This window comes from Hyperoodon ampullatus, assembly GCF_949752795.1.
Source record: "Hyperoodon ampullatus genome assembly, chromosome: 15".
Lineage (NCBI taxonomy): Eukaryota > Metazoa > Chordata > Mammalia > Artiodactyla > Ziphiidae > Hyperoodon > Hyperoodon ampullatus.
The window spans coordinates 63,372,980-63,388,601 of record NC_136928.1 but is presented as its reverse complement, the minus strand read 5'-3'; the positions used below and the strand labels follow the sequence as shown (position 1 = coordinate 63,388,601).

General features: G+C 34.0%; 1 protein-coding gene across 4 annotated transcripts in view; it reads left to right on the top strand.

Annotated features, from left to right (window-relative positions):
- The window catches only part of SPAST (spastin), a gene marked incomplete at its 5' end in the record, with an annotated part of 54,015 nt that extends 39,782 nt beyond the window's left edge, over positions 1 to 14,233 (top strand). For all 4 annotated transcript variants that reach the window (XM_079720960.1, XM_079720958.1, XM_079720959.1 and 1 more), the window contains 9 exons: positions 871 to 942; positions 2,383 to 2,458; positions 2,706 to 2,797; positions 2,940 to 3,019; positions 5,092 to 5,134; positions 6,349 to 6,428; positions 8,218 to 8,288; positions 9,631 to 9,671; positions 13,963 to 14,233. In XM_079720960.1, coding sequence (XP_079577086.1) covers positions 871 to 942; positions 2,383 to 2,458; positions 2,706 to 2,797; positions 2,940 to 3,019; positions 5,092 to 5,134; positions 6,349 to 6,428; positions 8,218 to 8,288; positions 9,631 to 9,671; positions 13,963 to 14,085 — 678 coding nt within the window. In that variant the 3' untranslated portion in view covers positions 14,086 to 14,233. The remainder of the gene's footprint in view (positions 1 to 870; positions 943 to 2,382; positions 2,459 to 2,705; positions 2,798 to 2,939; positions 3,020 to 5,091; positions 5,135 to 6,348; positions 6,429 to 8,217; positions 8,289 to 9,630; positions 9,672 to 13,962) is intronic.
- Between the last annotated feature and the right edge of the window lie 1,389 nt (positions 14,234 to 15,622).

The window sequence follows — 15,622 nt, the reverse complement described above, 5'->3', positions numbered from 1 at the left end:
TCATTGTCCCTGAGTCTATTATTTATGACTTGCCTTTGCTATAATATACTTTTTTTTTTGGCCACACTGCGTGACTTGCAGGATCTTAGTTCCCTGACCAGGGATTGAACCCAGGGCCACAGCAGTGAAAACGCCGAGTCCTAACCACTGGACCACCAGGGAACTCCCAATTTTTAAACTAGTTTTTAATGATGAAGTAGGTGGAAACCCACATACGTTATCTTCCGTAGTAGTTTGGGGCTGGCTAAATTTAATAGTGTAATTTTCATTATTTTCCCAAGTTAAATAAAAGATTTTACTGTAGAAGAGCTTACCTTACTATATTGAGTATCTTCCTAATCTTTGATTTTTTTTTTTTACTATTGTAATGGGTTTATTTAAGTAAAATAATCAGCATGAAACAGATTTCTTTCTTTTCTTTTTAATTGAGGCATAATTGACATACAACAGATTTTTTTTTCTGTGTCCTTTTGCCAAAAGTTTTTGCTAGGATTTGCATATCTTTCTCCTGCATAGCTCTCCTAGAGGGAAAACATAAATAGGGAAAGAGTAACTTTTTCCCTTAGCTGTTTGTCTTTCTCCAAGCAGTTATCTTCTATAACTAGGAAGAGAATAATACCCTCTTTTTTTTTTTTCTTTAACCTCTCCCTGTCACTTCTCTCTTAGAGAAAAAGAGAGTGGAAAGAAGCATAGCTCTTCCTAGACCTTTTCCTCATTGCTGAGAAGAAAACACGTTGATTGCCATATGTTGAGAATTGTGTCATGGCTTATATTTTTAGGAAATCTTTTCTAGAACTTAAGTTGATCAGATGTGGTTATCTTTTTAAAGCAATTGAACTAATACAGTATTTACCCTTGTGATTTTTAAAGGCTAAAGCAGTAGCTGCAGAATCTAATGCAACCTTCTTTAATATAAGTGCTGCAAGTTTAACTTCAAAATACGTGAGTGTTCTTTTTCCAGTATTGTCATGTTTTAAGTTACTGTCTAAACGTTACTGTGTTAAGTATAAATGGTAAGAACATTACACCAATATGTTTTTCTTTGAGTTTTATATCTATTATTTAGATATACTGAATATCACTCTTCAAAGTAGAAAGTTATGTGCATTTGCTAGGCTCTTTTAAAATTGAAATTATTCTGTTAAATACTGTATATGTTTGCTAGGGCTGTGTATTAAAGTACCACAAACTGGCTGGCTTGAACAATAGAAATTTATTGTCTTGTATTTTGGAGGCTAGAAGTCCAAGATCAGTATTGGCAGGGGTCTTAATTTTGTAAAGTAATTAAAAATAACTATAAAATGATACTTTTCCTGGTTAAATTTTGCTTCCTGTGTGAAATTTTATAAGTAAAATTGTTATTAAAGTAGGTTTACCCATATTATGCACATACTATAACAGAAAGCACTGTCTTGGAAACTAGGAGGTAGGGATTCCAGCCTAACTTTTACATGCCGAGCTAGCCTTAAGAAAGTATCACTTTAGGCTTTACTTCATTTATTTTTTTTAAATGTAAACCAGGTTCCATTTATTAAATACATAGATCTTCTTTCAAATTCATGTACAAGATTTGTTAGCAGTTATGAATCAGTCTTACTATATTTATTTCACTTATAAAGTGTTGATGTCATAAGAGGTGATCTCTTGCAGTTCCTTCTGGCTCTAAGAATATTTGTTTTGAAGATTCTAAATCTGGGGCCTTTCTTTTTTTTCTTTTATTTAATTTTCAATAAAAAGAATAGATGCCACCTAGAGAACAAAATAGTTTTTGTAGTAGATTATCACAAACCTCATGACTCTTTCGTTAGATACTTTGGTGCATAGAATGGCTTTAGTATAGTATTTCAGTCCCTGGGAAAGTCTTAAGGAGTGTTCATAGACCTCCTGGACTACTGAGAAATACTTTGTTATTTATTGACAGTGATATTGTGAGAATGGGTTTTCACGGTGTTCTCAGTAGAGCAAGTTTTATTTAGGAGAGCATTTCCAACCTGCTTCTATAAATATACCCTGCAACCTAGGGCTTAAGAATACGTGCCGCATCTCTCTCTTCTCTAGTATTCCCTCTTTCTCAGTAGTTATACCCCAATATCTATTCCATTCTCAAGTCTTAGGAATGCAGAGTGAAACAAGACAGAGATATTTGTCATTTTTTAAAGTACTCACCAGACTGTCTTAAATAATAAATAAGTAGTCTATTTTCTAAAATTATAAGGGACAATTCAGTAACACCCCTATACCCCCACTCCTTAAACCAAATCTTTGGTTGTTGCAAAGAAAGGAAATTAAATTCCTAGGTTCTAGACTTTTAATAGTGAAATTTAAAAAGCTGGAATAATCTTGCATTTTATGGGTATAACAGTGTATAATGCCTTGTTTTAGGTGGGAGAAGGAGAGAAATTGGTGAGAGCTCTTTTTGCTGTGGCTCGAGAACTTCAACCTTCTATCATTTTTATAGGTAAGAACATGTTTTCCAACAACTTAGTTGAGCATTTGTAAAATCCCCTTTTCCAAATGTGAGGGGTATGATGGGAAAGATTATTCAGAAGTAAAAAGGTTTTTTAAAATTTATTTTTTATTGAAGTATAGTTGCAGAAGTAAAAAGTTTTAAAGAAGCACAAAGTTAAAACTGTCTAATAAATTGAGTAGGACCCATTATATTAATAACCTAAGTGGTAAACTAGAGATCCTTTTATTTCCTCTAGATGAAGTTGATAGCCTTTTGTGTGAAAGAAGAGAAGGAGAACACGATGCTAGTAGACGTCTAAAAACTGAATTTCTAATAGAATTTGATGGTGTAAGTATTGATTATGATATTTTTAATGTGGTAGCATTTTAGTGTATTTTCCTGTTGAATGGCCCAAATTAGAAATAGATATCTTTATTATGTTTTTCTTTGTTATTTATCTAAAAGTATTGAAAAAAATTTTGGCTTATAGGTACAATCTGCTGGAGATGACAGAGTGCTTGTAATGGGTGCAACTAACAGGCCACAAGAGCTTGATGAGGCTGTTCTCAGGTAGGGAAATTTATGTAGAAACGCACACATTTATTACAGATGTATTTACTCATGTGTTCATCTGATGTATTTCTTGTTTCCTTCTCTCTCAATTTTAAGACTAAATTCATTATTTTCCTCTCTATATCCATCTTCTGGTCTCTTGTTACCAACTGAAGATTTTGAGGACAGGGCCAGCATGATATCAGGAAAACTATTTTTAACTTTATGGTTTTAGGGAAATTACTTATTTCTTCTGGGTTGGATTAAAGTATCTTAAAACACCGAAACTGATTTTTACCCTCTTTTACTGGGCTTCATGAGAAGCTGATAAAGCACAGCTCATGGGAGCCATATGCTCTCTTCTCCTGTGTTTGATCAAATTTATTCCCTTTCTACTGGGAGGACAGTTTGACTCAGCATAAAATTCTTGGATCTCCCATTCTTTTCCTGAGGAATTTATAACATTGCCCCATTGTTTCTAGGATTGGATGTTGCAGTGTGAAAGTCTGAAGCAAGCCTGCTTTATTCACATTTATGGGTTAATCCAGTAGGGTTAGTGTCTAATCTCCTTTCTAATACTACTACTACTACTTTTGTAGCCTTTGTTTCTGTGGTGGTTTTTGTTTTCTTTTTTATTGCTTTCCTGATCTCTGCAAACCCATTTTTCATCTTCTGTTGTCTACTTCTTTGAGCCTTTGTATGTCATTTCCTTGAGCCTTTTTATCTCACTGAGCTCTTATTTCATAGGAGCCTTTTTTTTCATCAAATTATTTTATTTCTTGGAAAGATATTTGGTCACAATTTTAATTTGCTTTATGGCAAAATCCTCTTGTGCATGTTCTTCATTTTATCTATTTTATGTTTACTGTATTCTTTCCCCTCTTTTTTTGGCACTGTTTTTTAAAATCAGTCCTATGCTTTTGTCTGTTTTGCTTATTAATTTTACTTGAATAAGGGGAGTTTTCTTGGAAAACCCAATTTGGAAGGATATTGTAGAAGAGCTAGAAAAGTAAGGTAGCAAGCATGTATCTTGAGTTGTCCTATGAATACCCTGGACTGGTGGGCAGTCTCCCTGACTCACAACAAAGCCGTACCTGATAAAGAAGTATGCATGTATATAAATAAGCTATTGGGTTGATTTAGTCTTCTTCAACTGAAAAGATTGGTCATTGCAAAACAGCTTGTCATCTTGCCAGACTGACTGATGTCTTCTTACAAAGGTGATGTATCTTTGAGTTTCTTTGTTCAGCCTCATCTTCCTTGCCATTCCCTTGCTACTGACTAGGGTCACATGATCTGCAGAGCCAGTCCTCACATGTTTGCTTAAATATGGGGAGGTTAGTTTTATTATCCCTCAGAGTGTGCTCTCTCTGTTCCCTCTGGAAAACTCTGCTCTGACAGCCATGTCTAAAATTTGCAGTGGCAGGTGCTGTCTGTATTCACCTTTGTCAGTGTAATTTTCCTGCCCTAGGCATCCCTTCTTCATACATTTTAGTTCTGTAAATGTTATGTAGTTTGTTGATGATGGAGTTCACATTGCTGTTTCTGTTGTCCTTGTTGGTTTTAGTTGTTTTCACTTTCAAGAAGACAGCAGAGATCTGTTTCTTCAACTTCTTATATCAGATATTTTGTTTTAAAGTGTTACTGCTGTTAAAAAAAATACAAATACATAAATGGTTAATTTAATTCTGACAATATTGAATTAAGGATTTTAAAACATTAACTACAATTTTTAAAAACTTTTTATTGGAGTATATTTGATTTATAATTTTGTGTTAGTTTCAGGTGTACAGCAAAGTGAATCAGTTATACATATATCCACTCTTTTTTAAATTATTTTCCCATATAGGTCATGAGAGAGTATTGGGTAGTGTTACCTGTGCTATGCAGTAGGTCCTTATTAGTTATCTATTTTATATATTTAACTAGAATATTTTAAAAGAGTAACTTTTACACCGATAACTACTAAAATGTATTCAAATGCCTTGAGCAATTATATTTAAAGCTTTGTTCTTGTTATGTGCTACTTGAACTGAATTATCTGTAAATTCAAAACTGTATTTCTGAGATTGCTTGAATCCTTTTTTTAGGCGTTTCACCAAACGGGTATATGTGTCTTTGCCAAATGAGGAGGTATGTATCTGTGTTTGAATTTTTTTTAAGGCAGAAACAAGAACTACCATCTTGACAGTATTAAGTCTTCCAGTGCATGGTACAGCTGCATTGGAAAAGTTTGGCGGTTTCTTAAAAAGATAAACAGAAAACTTACTGTAAGACCCCAAAATTTCATTCCTAAGAATCTATCCAAGAGAAATGAAAACATATGTCTACACAGACATGTACAAGAATTTTTATAACAGCATTATAAATAATAGCCAAGAACTACAGAGAATCTAAAATAGTCTTCAGGCTTCCCTGGTGACCTGAATCCACCTGCCAGTGAAGGGGACACAGGTTCGAGCCCTGGTCTGGGAAGATCCCACATGCTGCAGAGCAACTAAGTAGACCCCGTGCTCTGCAACAAGAGAAGCCACCGCAATGAGAAGCCCACGCACCACAACGAAGAATAGCCCCTGCTCGCCACAACTGGAGAAGGCCCATGCGCAGCAACGAAGACCCAACACAGCCAAAAATAAATAAATAAATAATTTTTTAAAAATCCTTCATCAGTTGGTGAAAGGATATACAAATGTGGTATATCCATTTAATGGAATACTGTTTAGCAATAAAAGGAATGAGCTTACACATACCATAATATGGATGAACCTCAAAAACATTATACTAAGTAAAGATGCCAGATGCAAAAGATTTCCTATCACATGATTCCATTTTTATGAAATGTCTAGAAAAGGCTCATTTCTGGAAACAAAGTAAATAGTGATTAGGTAAGGCTGTGGGTGGAAGTCAGGATTAACTGCAAACAGGCACAAGTGAACTTTTGGGGGTGATAGAAATGTTCTAAAATTGGATTATGGTGATGGTTGCACAATAAACTTATTAAAAGTCATTGAATTATACACTTCAAAAGGGTGAGATTCCATGTTACATGAATTCATATCTCTATAAAACTTTTTTTTTAATTGTGGTGTCTAGCTCAGACCCTTAGCATCCTTGGTAGTAACAGCAGCTACTTTCTTATTGTTTTATTTGGATTGTTTTTAACTCTTTCAGGAACTCTCAAAAAATTGTTATTTTAACAGATATATGTGTGAGGCTCTAAGAGGTAGAGTGGTTTGTATAACATCATTCAGCTCCTAAATGAGAGTTGGGATTTGAACCTGACTGACTCCTGGATATTTTATTAAGCCAATTCTATGGACTGATAATTCTTTAATATTTCTTTTCAGACACGACTACTTTTATTAAAAAATCTATTATGTAAACAAGGAAGCCCATTGACCCAAAAAGAACTAGCACAACTTGCTAGGTGAGTAATGTGATTTGGTCTATCTTGCAGTTTTTTTTTTTAAGAATTCTTTTTCTGTTTTCTTTAAAGTAAGCTCATGTATGAAATGAGTAATTTATCTATCAGAAAACTTCTTATTGTTTCATTCTCTACTTCCTTTACCTTCTCTCATCTCATTTTCTTATATATATGGTGTCTAAATTTTAGTTTCTAGATCCTCTAGAAGACATGACCTAAACAGCTAATGATGGTAGTATATATTCTTTTTATAAATTTATTAAAAGTTATAAGTGGTATTAAAGTAATTTTTAATAAATTTATTTTATTTATGTTTGGCTGTGTTGGGTCTTCGTTGCTGCACGTGGGCTTTCTCTAGTTTCGGTGAGCGGGGGCTACTCTTCGTCGTGGTGCATGGGCTTCTCATTGCGGTGGCTTCTCTTGTTGCGGAGCACGGGTTCTAGGCGCGTGGGTTCAGTAGTTGTGGCTCATGGGCTCTAGAGCGCAGACTCAGTAGTTGAGGCTCACAGGCTTAGTTGCCCCGTGGCATGTGGGATCTTCCTGGACCAGGGCTCGAACCTGTGTTCCCTGCATTGGCAGGCAGGTTCTTAACCACTGCACCACCAGGGAAGCCCTGAAGTAATTTTTAAAATGTAAAACATCTCATATCTGCCTACACCAACACATATTTTCACTTAAACTTGTTCTTTTGCTTACACATAATTTTTTTTTTTTTTTTTTTTTTTGTGGTACGCGGGCCTCTCACTGCTGTGGCCTCTCCCATTGCGGAGCACAGGCTCCAGACGCACAGGCTCAGCGGCCATGGCTCACGGGCCCAGCTGCTCCGCGACATGTGGGATCTTCCCGGACCGGGGCACGAACCTGTGTCCCCTGCATTGGCAGGCAGACTCTCAACCACTGCACCACCAAGGAAGCCCCACATAATATTTTTAAACTTTGACTTCTTCAGCTTTTTTTTATGAGTGGTGTATTAAGTAGAAACTGAATATAGAAGATACACTCATGAATTTTAGTCATTGAAAAAAATCTCATAAAGTAATTTAAAATGTTCAACAAGAATGTGAATAGCTAGTTATGTTGGTAAAACTCTGAGTTCCCAGATACCTATGAAAATAACAAATTCAGTACTTGGAAATACTGAGATCCTTTGAATTCCAATAAAATATTCTGCTAATAATGTTTGTGCAGTTATTTAACATAGTACATAAGGTAAATGCTTTTTTTCTTGTTTTATTTTCCTCTTCCTCTTTGCCTCCCTAGTTCTTAGTTCCCTTTGATAGTGTCTTGGCTGCCCAGGATCTCCACTGTGGCATCCCATTCAGGTGTGCCTCCCTTTGCCAATGTCTTCTATCCCAGACCCTTGCTTCACCCTGTCTGTCCTACATTTAAAGAAATCTTCCTTGATTGGCCCTCATTTCATCAAGGCAGTTCTCTTTGTCAAGATAAAGACTCAGGAACTTATAGAGAAGTAATTGTGGTTATGTGTCAGTTGGCCAGCAATGGCTTATAGATGTTACCTTTCCAGGGCACATATTTACAATTTAATGGAGCCTCCTGGAGATATAGTATACTTTAATCTAAAGGAATGGTTCTAATAATGAAAATTCGAGGCATTATAAGGAACCAGTCGGCTGTTTGTTTTTAGCAAGTAGGCCTTCCTCTGTCCTTCAAATCAAATCACATAGCTGTCTGCTTGATAAAAAAGGCAAGCTAGGTTTTACTCTCTTATTATGTGGAGATTTAAATCTGCAAAGGTGAAAATAAGTTGCTCTTTTTTCTTTCCCATTCTCAGAATGACCGATGGATACTCAGGAAGTGATCTAACAGCTCTGGCAAAAGATGCAGCACTGGGTCCTATCCGAGGTAGGAATACAAAAGCTTGAAGCATTTTCAACTGTTTATTAGACCACTTCAGAAGTTTAAGAAGTCCCTGTTGATATTTTTTATTAGTAAGAAAGCAGTAAAACTATATCAGTGGAAAACTTGATTAAAACTTGATACAAAGTTTCTAGACTTAGGGTCAACAAACCTTTCTGAAAATAGTTTTAGACTCATGGGCCGCATATGTTCTGTTGCATCTTCTTCTTCTCACTCTTCTTCTGACTCCTCCTCCTCCTGCTCATCCTCCTCTTTTTTTTTTTTTTCAACAACAAAAAGCTGTGAAACCATTCTTAGCTCACAGACCATACAAAGACAGTCCGTGGATCAGTGGACCATGAGCCCTGTTCTGGACAGCAGGTTTTACTTCTTGATAGTAGGTTAGCAGTAGAAAACTCAAGAAAATGAGAACTTTTTAAAGCAAGTGGAAAAGAATAATAAAGGAAGATTTTCTTATCTATTTTTTGGTTCTTTTCATTTCAGTATTCTAGTATTACTTGAAATTAATGTGTGTAAGGAAACATATAAATAGAAGTTTTTACTTTTATCATTATATGTTATCTTTTGAAAAATTGCAGCAAAGTATATCATTCATTGCTCTGTTTTGATTCAAGGTAATTTGTTGACCCTGAAATACCACATCTATCATTTTTAGGTTATGTTAGATTAAACTCACTGTGATAATCACTTTAGAGTAGATGTTTTCAGCTACTCTTCCACAGGCAGCATGGGCAGTGGATGGGTGATGCTCTCAGGTATGCACTCAGATTACTGGCTATGGTGGTAAAATTGAACATGGAACATGCAACTTCCAGAACGTATCTCTAACAGTGAAACAGGGTACTGATTAAGAACTGCTGGTTTAGAGAATAATAAATGTAACCTTGAGAATATAGTTTGAAACTCTGGGTAAAGCATTTCAGTCAAGCTTTCTTTCTGCAGGAGGCATGAAATCTTGTTCAGATACTGGACTCAGAGTCAGTAGCTAATGTATAAATCATGTGTATTTTTTAGAATATTTTAGCTGTTATTCTGAAACAAAGTTGTTGGCTTAAAACAACAAATGCCTTTTGTAAAGAACAAGTTGCATTATTTTAAGTTTACTATGAAATTTGTAGAATCTGTTGTTCTTGAGCAATATATAAAGAAATTGAATGCCTTCCTAAGAAGGAATATTATTCTAAGCATTTATAAATTGTATGTGCTCTTAATGTATGGTCTCTTTTTAATATAATGATTTATATTGAACATATACTTTTAGATTATTGTACTTCATTAGTTTAAAGTTGGCAATCTCTTTTTTGTAAGTGACTTTTATATTTTACAGAACTGAAACCAGAACAAGTGAAGAATATGTCTGCCAGTGAGGTATACTATTTTACAATTATCTTTCTTTCATTCTGGTCCTCTAGATTGTAAAACATATCTTTTGTCTGGATTTTTCTAGTTTATCTGATTAGAAACTAGAAAAAGTTAATTTTGCTTCATTTCAAAATATGGAGGACTGTCCAACTAGTCTCTTATGGTGTCCTTTGGTAATACACAATAAATATACATAATCATTAAGTCATTTTCTGTCAAATCATATTACATAAATACTAAACAGAACAACATTATAGGCAACTTGAGGATTTTATACGTTATGAATATAGCTTGTAACAGGTTAACCCCTTGATGTTCTGTTTTGTTAGTTTTTCAATAATGTTTATGTCTTCCTTCTTATAAAAGCAATAGTTTCCATTGTAATGTAATTCATTACATTTAAAAAATATGGGAGGTCCCGTTATGAGATGCTGAAGCATTTCTTTTGAAAAAAATTGCCAGCAAAATATATTTTGCCATGCAAAATGATCATAACTATGTAACCAGCCAGTTTAAATCAGATTTGAGTTATGTAACTTATCTCTCAGAGCTCAGATAGCACCTGAAACATTACTAACCAAAGAGACTTCATTCTTGGAACAGAAGAGAGAATAGAACTCCAGTGGAGTCCAAATGTGAACTGAAAACAAAACAAACAAAAAAAACCAATAAAAACCCCCAGAGGCATGGGCTGGAGGCTGGTGGCTGGCTAGAGGATCTATCTGCACATTACATTGCAGGGAGTCCTGTCCAAGTGTTAACAGTGAACTCTTAACATAGAGAATAAATGTACTTGAGTATGAGTACATTTTGGCAGTCTTTTTTCTCCAAGCTTCCAAGTAAATTTGAGGTTGTCTTCAGGCATCTTGTGCATGGTGCTTAACCAACTACATTACTAAGAAAGCCTTCAGACTTCTTGCAACCACCTTTTTCCATTTCAGCAGTCTAGTTTACCTGGATTGTGTTTGACATGAATGAAGCTTAGGAACAGAGAATTCCACATGTCATATACTTTGGTGTTTAGCTACTATTACCTTAAAAATTCATGTTTAAAGTATAAGTTTCAGGTCCCTTTTATCTGATTAATAATTTTGATTCCGGGCCTCCCTGGTGGCGCAGTGGTTGAGAGTCCGCCTGCCGATGCAGGGGATACGGGTTCGTGCCCCGGTCTGGGAGGATCCCATATGCCGCGGAGCGGCTGGGCCCGTGAGCCATGGCTGCTGAGCCTGCGCATCCGGAGCCTGTGCTCCGCAACGGGAGAGGCCACAACAGTGAGAGGCCCGCATACCACAAAAAAAAAAAAAAAAAAAAAAAAAAAAAAAAAAAAATAATTTTGATTCCACATTTTTCTAATTTTTAAAAATATATTAGTACTGTCTTGAGGTTTTTTTTAATAGTTTAGGTATAATTTATTTACAGTATCCCATCAATATATTATTTTTTAAATGTTCTTATAGCATAAGCCTAATAGTACTTTTCTAACCAAAAGTGAGCACTGTGCATGAATTATTTCTTTTCCACACACCACTCTCCCTACCTTGGACTAAGGACAGATGAACTTGATTTTTCATATATGTACTCTGGCCCCCTAGATTAAAGTTGAGGAAAGGCCCATTGTGTGACATTTTAGGCCTCTCTCTTTGTCCCTTGGACAGACCATATACTGAAATTAAAACTACTGAATGAATTACAAAAAAATAACATTACTGGTACCTTTTGTGACCATTCCACTAATTATGTGTAGTCAGGTTACAGTGTTATAGTTTTTGGTTCTACTGTATACTTTCATTCAGTTTAAGTTTATTTTTAACCTAATGATTTTAGTATTAATAATTTGATAATAGCTTTTAGTCATTAGTCCTGGCTTATGAGTTAATATTTATAAAGCACTTTAGAAAGTCTGGCAATAGTGAATACTGTATAGGTATCCATTAAATAATTTTAAAATACATAAATACTAAATAACAGCAATTTATTATAGAGATCAAGGAAATCCATTCTATTTTCTTATTTATGAGATTACAGAAAAACACAAGTAGTTTGGTTTTAAAATTGTGTACTAGAATTTTTTTCAGCTATTCTTTGGTACAATTTTAATAACTGTGTTATCAGGTGCTGGTATGTATGCAGAAATTTAGATGAGATATACCTAATTTGCCTTTTATAGTTTGTAAGAATAGAAACTCAAATAATTGTGTTGGAATTCTGTGTTTTTAAAAGGTAGTGCTGAAAATCATTGGTTATAAATTCAGAGTATCATGTACTTTGTTTATAAAGCACACAGTTTGTATCTAGTTCAACTTTATTCGTTCTTTTATTATTTTGTTTTGACAAGACTTCTTTGCTATTTATTTTTCCCTCTTTACTGAACTAGCTACCGGTTGATTTTTCCTGTTATATACATTAGTCTCTTACTAACTTTAAAATATCATATTTTCTATATAACTTTTAAAGGTTATTTTCCATTTACAGTTATTACAAACTATTGGCTATATTCCCCATGTTGTACAATGCATCCTTGAGCCTCTCTTACACCCGACAGTTTGTACCTCCCCCTCCCCCATGCCTACGTTGCCCCTCTCGCCCTCTCCCTGCTGGTAACCACTAGTTTGTTCTCTATATCTGACTCTGCTTCTTTTTTGTTATATTCACTAGTTTGTTGTATTTTTTGAATTCCACATATAAGTGGTATCACACAGTATTTGTCTTTCTCTGTCTCACTTAGTTCACTTAGCATAATATCCTCCAAGTCCATACATGTTGCTGCAAATGGCAAAATTTTGTTCTTTTTTATGGCTGAGTAGTATTCCATTGTGTGTATATATGTGTGCATATATATATATATTATATATATATATATATACACACACCACATCTTTATCCATTCATCTGTTGATGGACACTTAGGTTGCTTCCATATATTGGCAATTGTAAATAAGGCTGCTATGAACATTGGGGTGCATGTATCTTATCAAATTAGTGTTTTTGTTTTTTTCAGATATATACCCAGGTGTGGAACTGCTGGGTCATATGGTAGTTCTCTTTTTAGTTTTCTGAGAAACCTCCATACTGTTTTCCACAGTGAAATACACATACACACACACCCCGAACTATGAACATAAATTAGAATTGCATCAAAAGCTTTTGAAACCTTAATCTTAATAACAGATATTCAGGAGTATCATAGATAATACTCACATTACATTCATCATTCTGCTAAATTTTGGGCTTTAGGAAGAGCCAGTGTGTGTTTTATAGTTAAATAAGGAGCAAATGGGGTCATGCAGTGATTATGGTAACAATATATCCTTTTTCATTTTGACAAATTTTTCAGATTAGGCTACAAGTTACAAATGTAGTTGATTTTCTTAATCTATGCTATGTTGATATTAGAGAGGATGTGAAGTAGTTAGATTGGGTTTTATAAGAGTAATAAAAAGAATAATATAGATAAATATCAGTTGCTGAAGTTTTGTCTCCAGTTCTTCTTTAACTTCTTATTTGGGAGCAAAATATACATGTGATAATGCATAAGTGATAATTTTTAATACCGGTCATCTTGTGCCAAACTCCATTTGGCCTTTTGAAAATCCTTAGGTGAAAATTAGGTATTTATTAACTCAGTATTGTTTTATTTTACTTTCTTGAAGCCAATTAAAAATCTCAGAAAATAAGACCAAATTGACATAAAAATGTATTATAAGCAATACTAATATTAGAAAATTTCAGACATAAGCCTCCTCCATGTTGTAGTTAAAGAGCAATATTTCCTTCAAAGTCCTGTGTACATCTTGTAAACTCCTCTTTCCTTTCTGATAAACCTGGCATGAATTTAGCTAGAGTGTGTTTGTGGTGAGTGAGACTTGAGAGTGCAAAATTCCATGAAACTATATGCAGAAAAAAAACTGGAAGGAGATAAGCCAAATAGTTGTTGTATATCTGAACGGTGGAATTGTGAGTGATTCTTTTTTCTGATTGTCTATATTTTGTCAAATTTTCTGTAATGAGTATGTTTTGTTTTATATAATGGGAAAATATTGTGATTTAAAATGTTAATACCTAGGAGCTAAAACGTGAAATGAAAGTATATTGGCATAGCATTTTGGTAGGATTTCTTATATAGCAAACTTGCCTAATATAGAATAATATATAAAATAAGATGATTGGCATGATTTTCTAAGAATACATCTCTATATATTTTAACATTAATAAACAACAGCATCATTACTTTTATCTGTCATTGGGTTAACTATTGCATATGCGTTTATCTATCGTCATGTGTGTTTTTTTAATCTAGATGAGAAATATTCGATTATCTGACTTCACCGAATCCTTAAAAAAGATAAAACGCAGCGTGAGTCCTCAAACCTTAGAAGCATACATACGCTGGAACAAGGATTTTGGAGATACTACTGTTTAAGCCTGCAGAACGTTTTACTTTCCAAGAGAGAAACATACCATCTTCTATGAATAGTTATCTGCTACAGAAACTCAGCCTAAGTTTACAGGATTTTTCAGTCTTACAATTATTTGTGCACCCCAGAAGATGAACCGTAAAATAAATTTAAATAAAGTATACAATGCAAATGGAATATTTTGTTTAAGGCCTTCTTGCCTTGATGGTCACAGATATCCCGATGGGCACTGTAGTTAGAGCAGAACAAAAACTGATTCTGGTCTTCTTTACCAATATAATCATAATGTAAATAATAATTTGTATATTATGTTGCAGATGAAAGTATTCCAGAGACAGTGAATGGTAGAAGACACAAGAGCCTTTGGTTGTAGAGCCTTTGGTTGTTTGTCTTCTGACATCTTTTCTTAAAATAGTAATTTTTCCTATTTTCCTTTCCTACTGTTGTCTTTACTACACTATGGGTGATTGGAATGCCAAACACTCTGTTTCTTTTTTTTTTCTTTTTACAAATTGTGTGCCAAATGAAACTTTTTCCTATGTAACAGTAGTAGGAAAAAAGTATTTTGAAGGTTTTTTTCTTCTTCATAAATCTACAGACATTAAACAATGTGTCCTTTTCACTTTTTATTTTTCTATTACCTTTCTACCAAACAATTTAGAAAGTAATATGATAGCAACAAAACAAATCTAGTGAAATGGAGGAGAAATTTTGAAGTTTTCAGACACTCTGTCATACAACATGTAGATCAATCCTCCTGTGACCTGCTGTATTTTTTTTCTAATATATTTGTCAGAAATCTATTGTAGACTGTTAACTTATTCCTAATGGAATTTATTTTCTGTTAGAATTCTAATATTTAAGAAAGCCAATTTTAACTGCTGTAAAAGTGGTTTCTGTGCGAGAAGGGAAGTACTAGGAGCTAAGACATTTCTAATTTATTGCTTATTACTTTCTTACTATTTATAGGATAATTACAAGCCAGTGGATTTACCATGTTTTATTCTTAATAATTATTAATCCCTCCAATGAAACTTTAAAAAAAATTACTGAATTTTTATACATTGCATACATTTTATAGGTTTCTTGTGCTCACTTTGTTAACTAAAAAGTTTTAGTCTGTTAATCTGCCTTTTGTTCCCCAAAAATGTACAGTAATTCTGTTTCTTGTTTGTATAAGTATGCCTGGGTTTTTATTATAAAAATGTCATTGTAGGAAGTAGAGACTCATATCATGGCCTTTTAAATACTGTAATAAAGGCAAATAGATATTTGCCCTTAGTTTACTGGTTAAAAGTTTGTTTATAGAAATTTTCTTTGGTGCTTTTATGTAAAATGTCATGGGTGGAAATAATAATTTTATAGTAGTAACAAATATTTTTCATTTAGGAAAAATAGCTTTGGTTTAGAGAGAATATATTAAAGTTAAAAACTTGCCCCCACTAGATAAGAATTTTATAATGAAGACATACATTCTTAACTTTACTCTTTCTCATCTTAAAGATTTATCTAAATATAGATGTATGATTTCTTAAGATCATG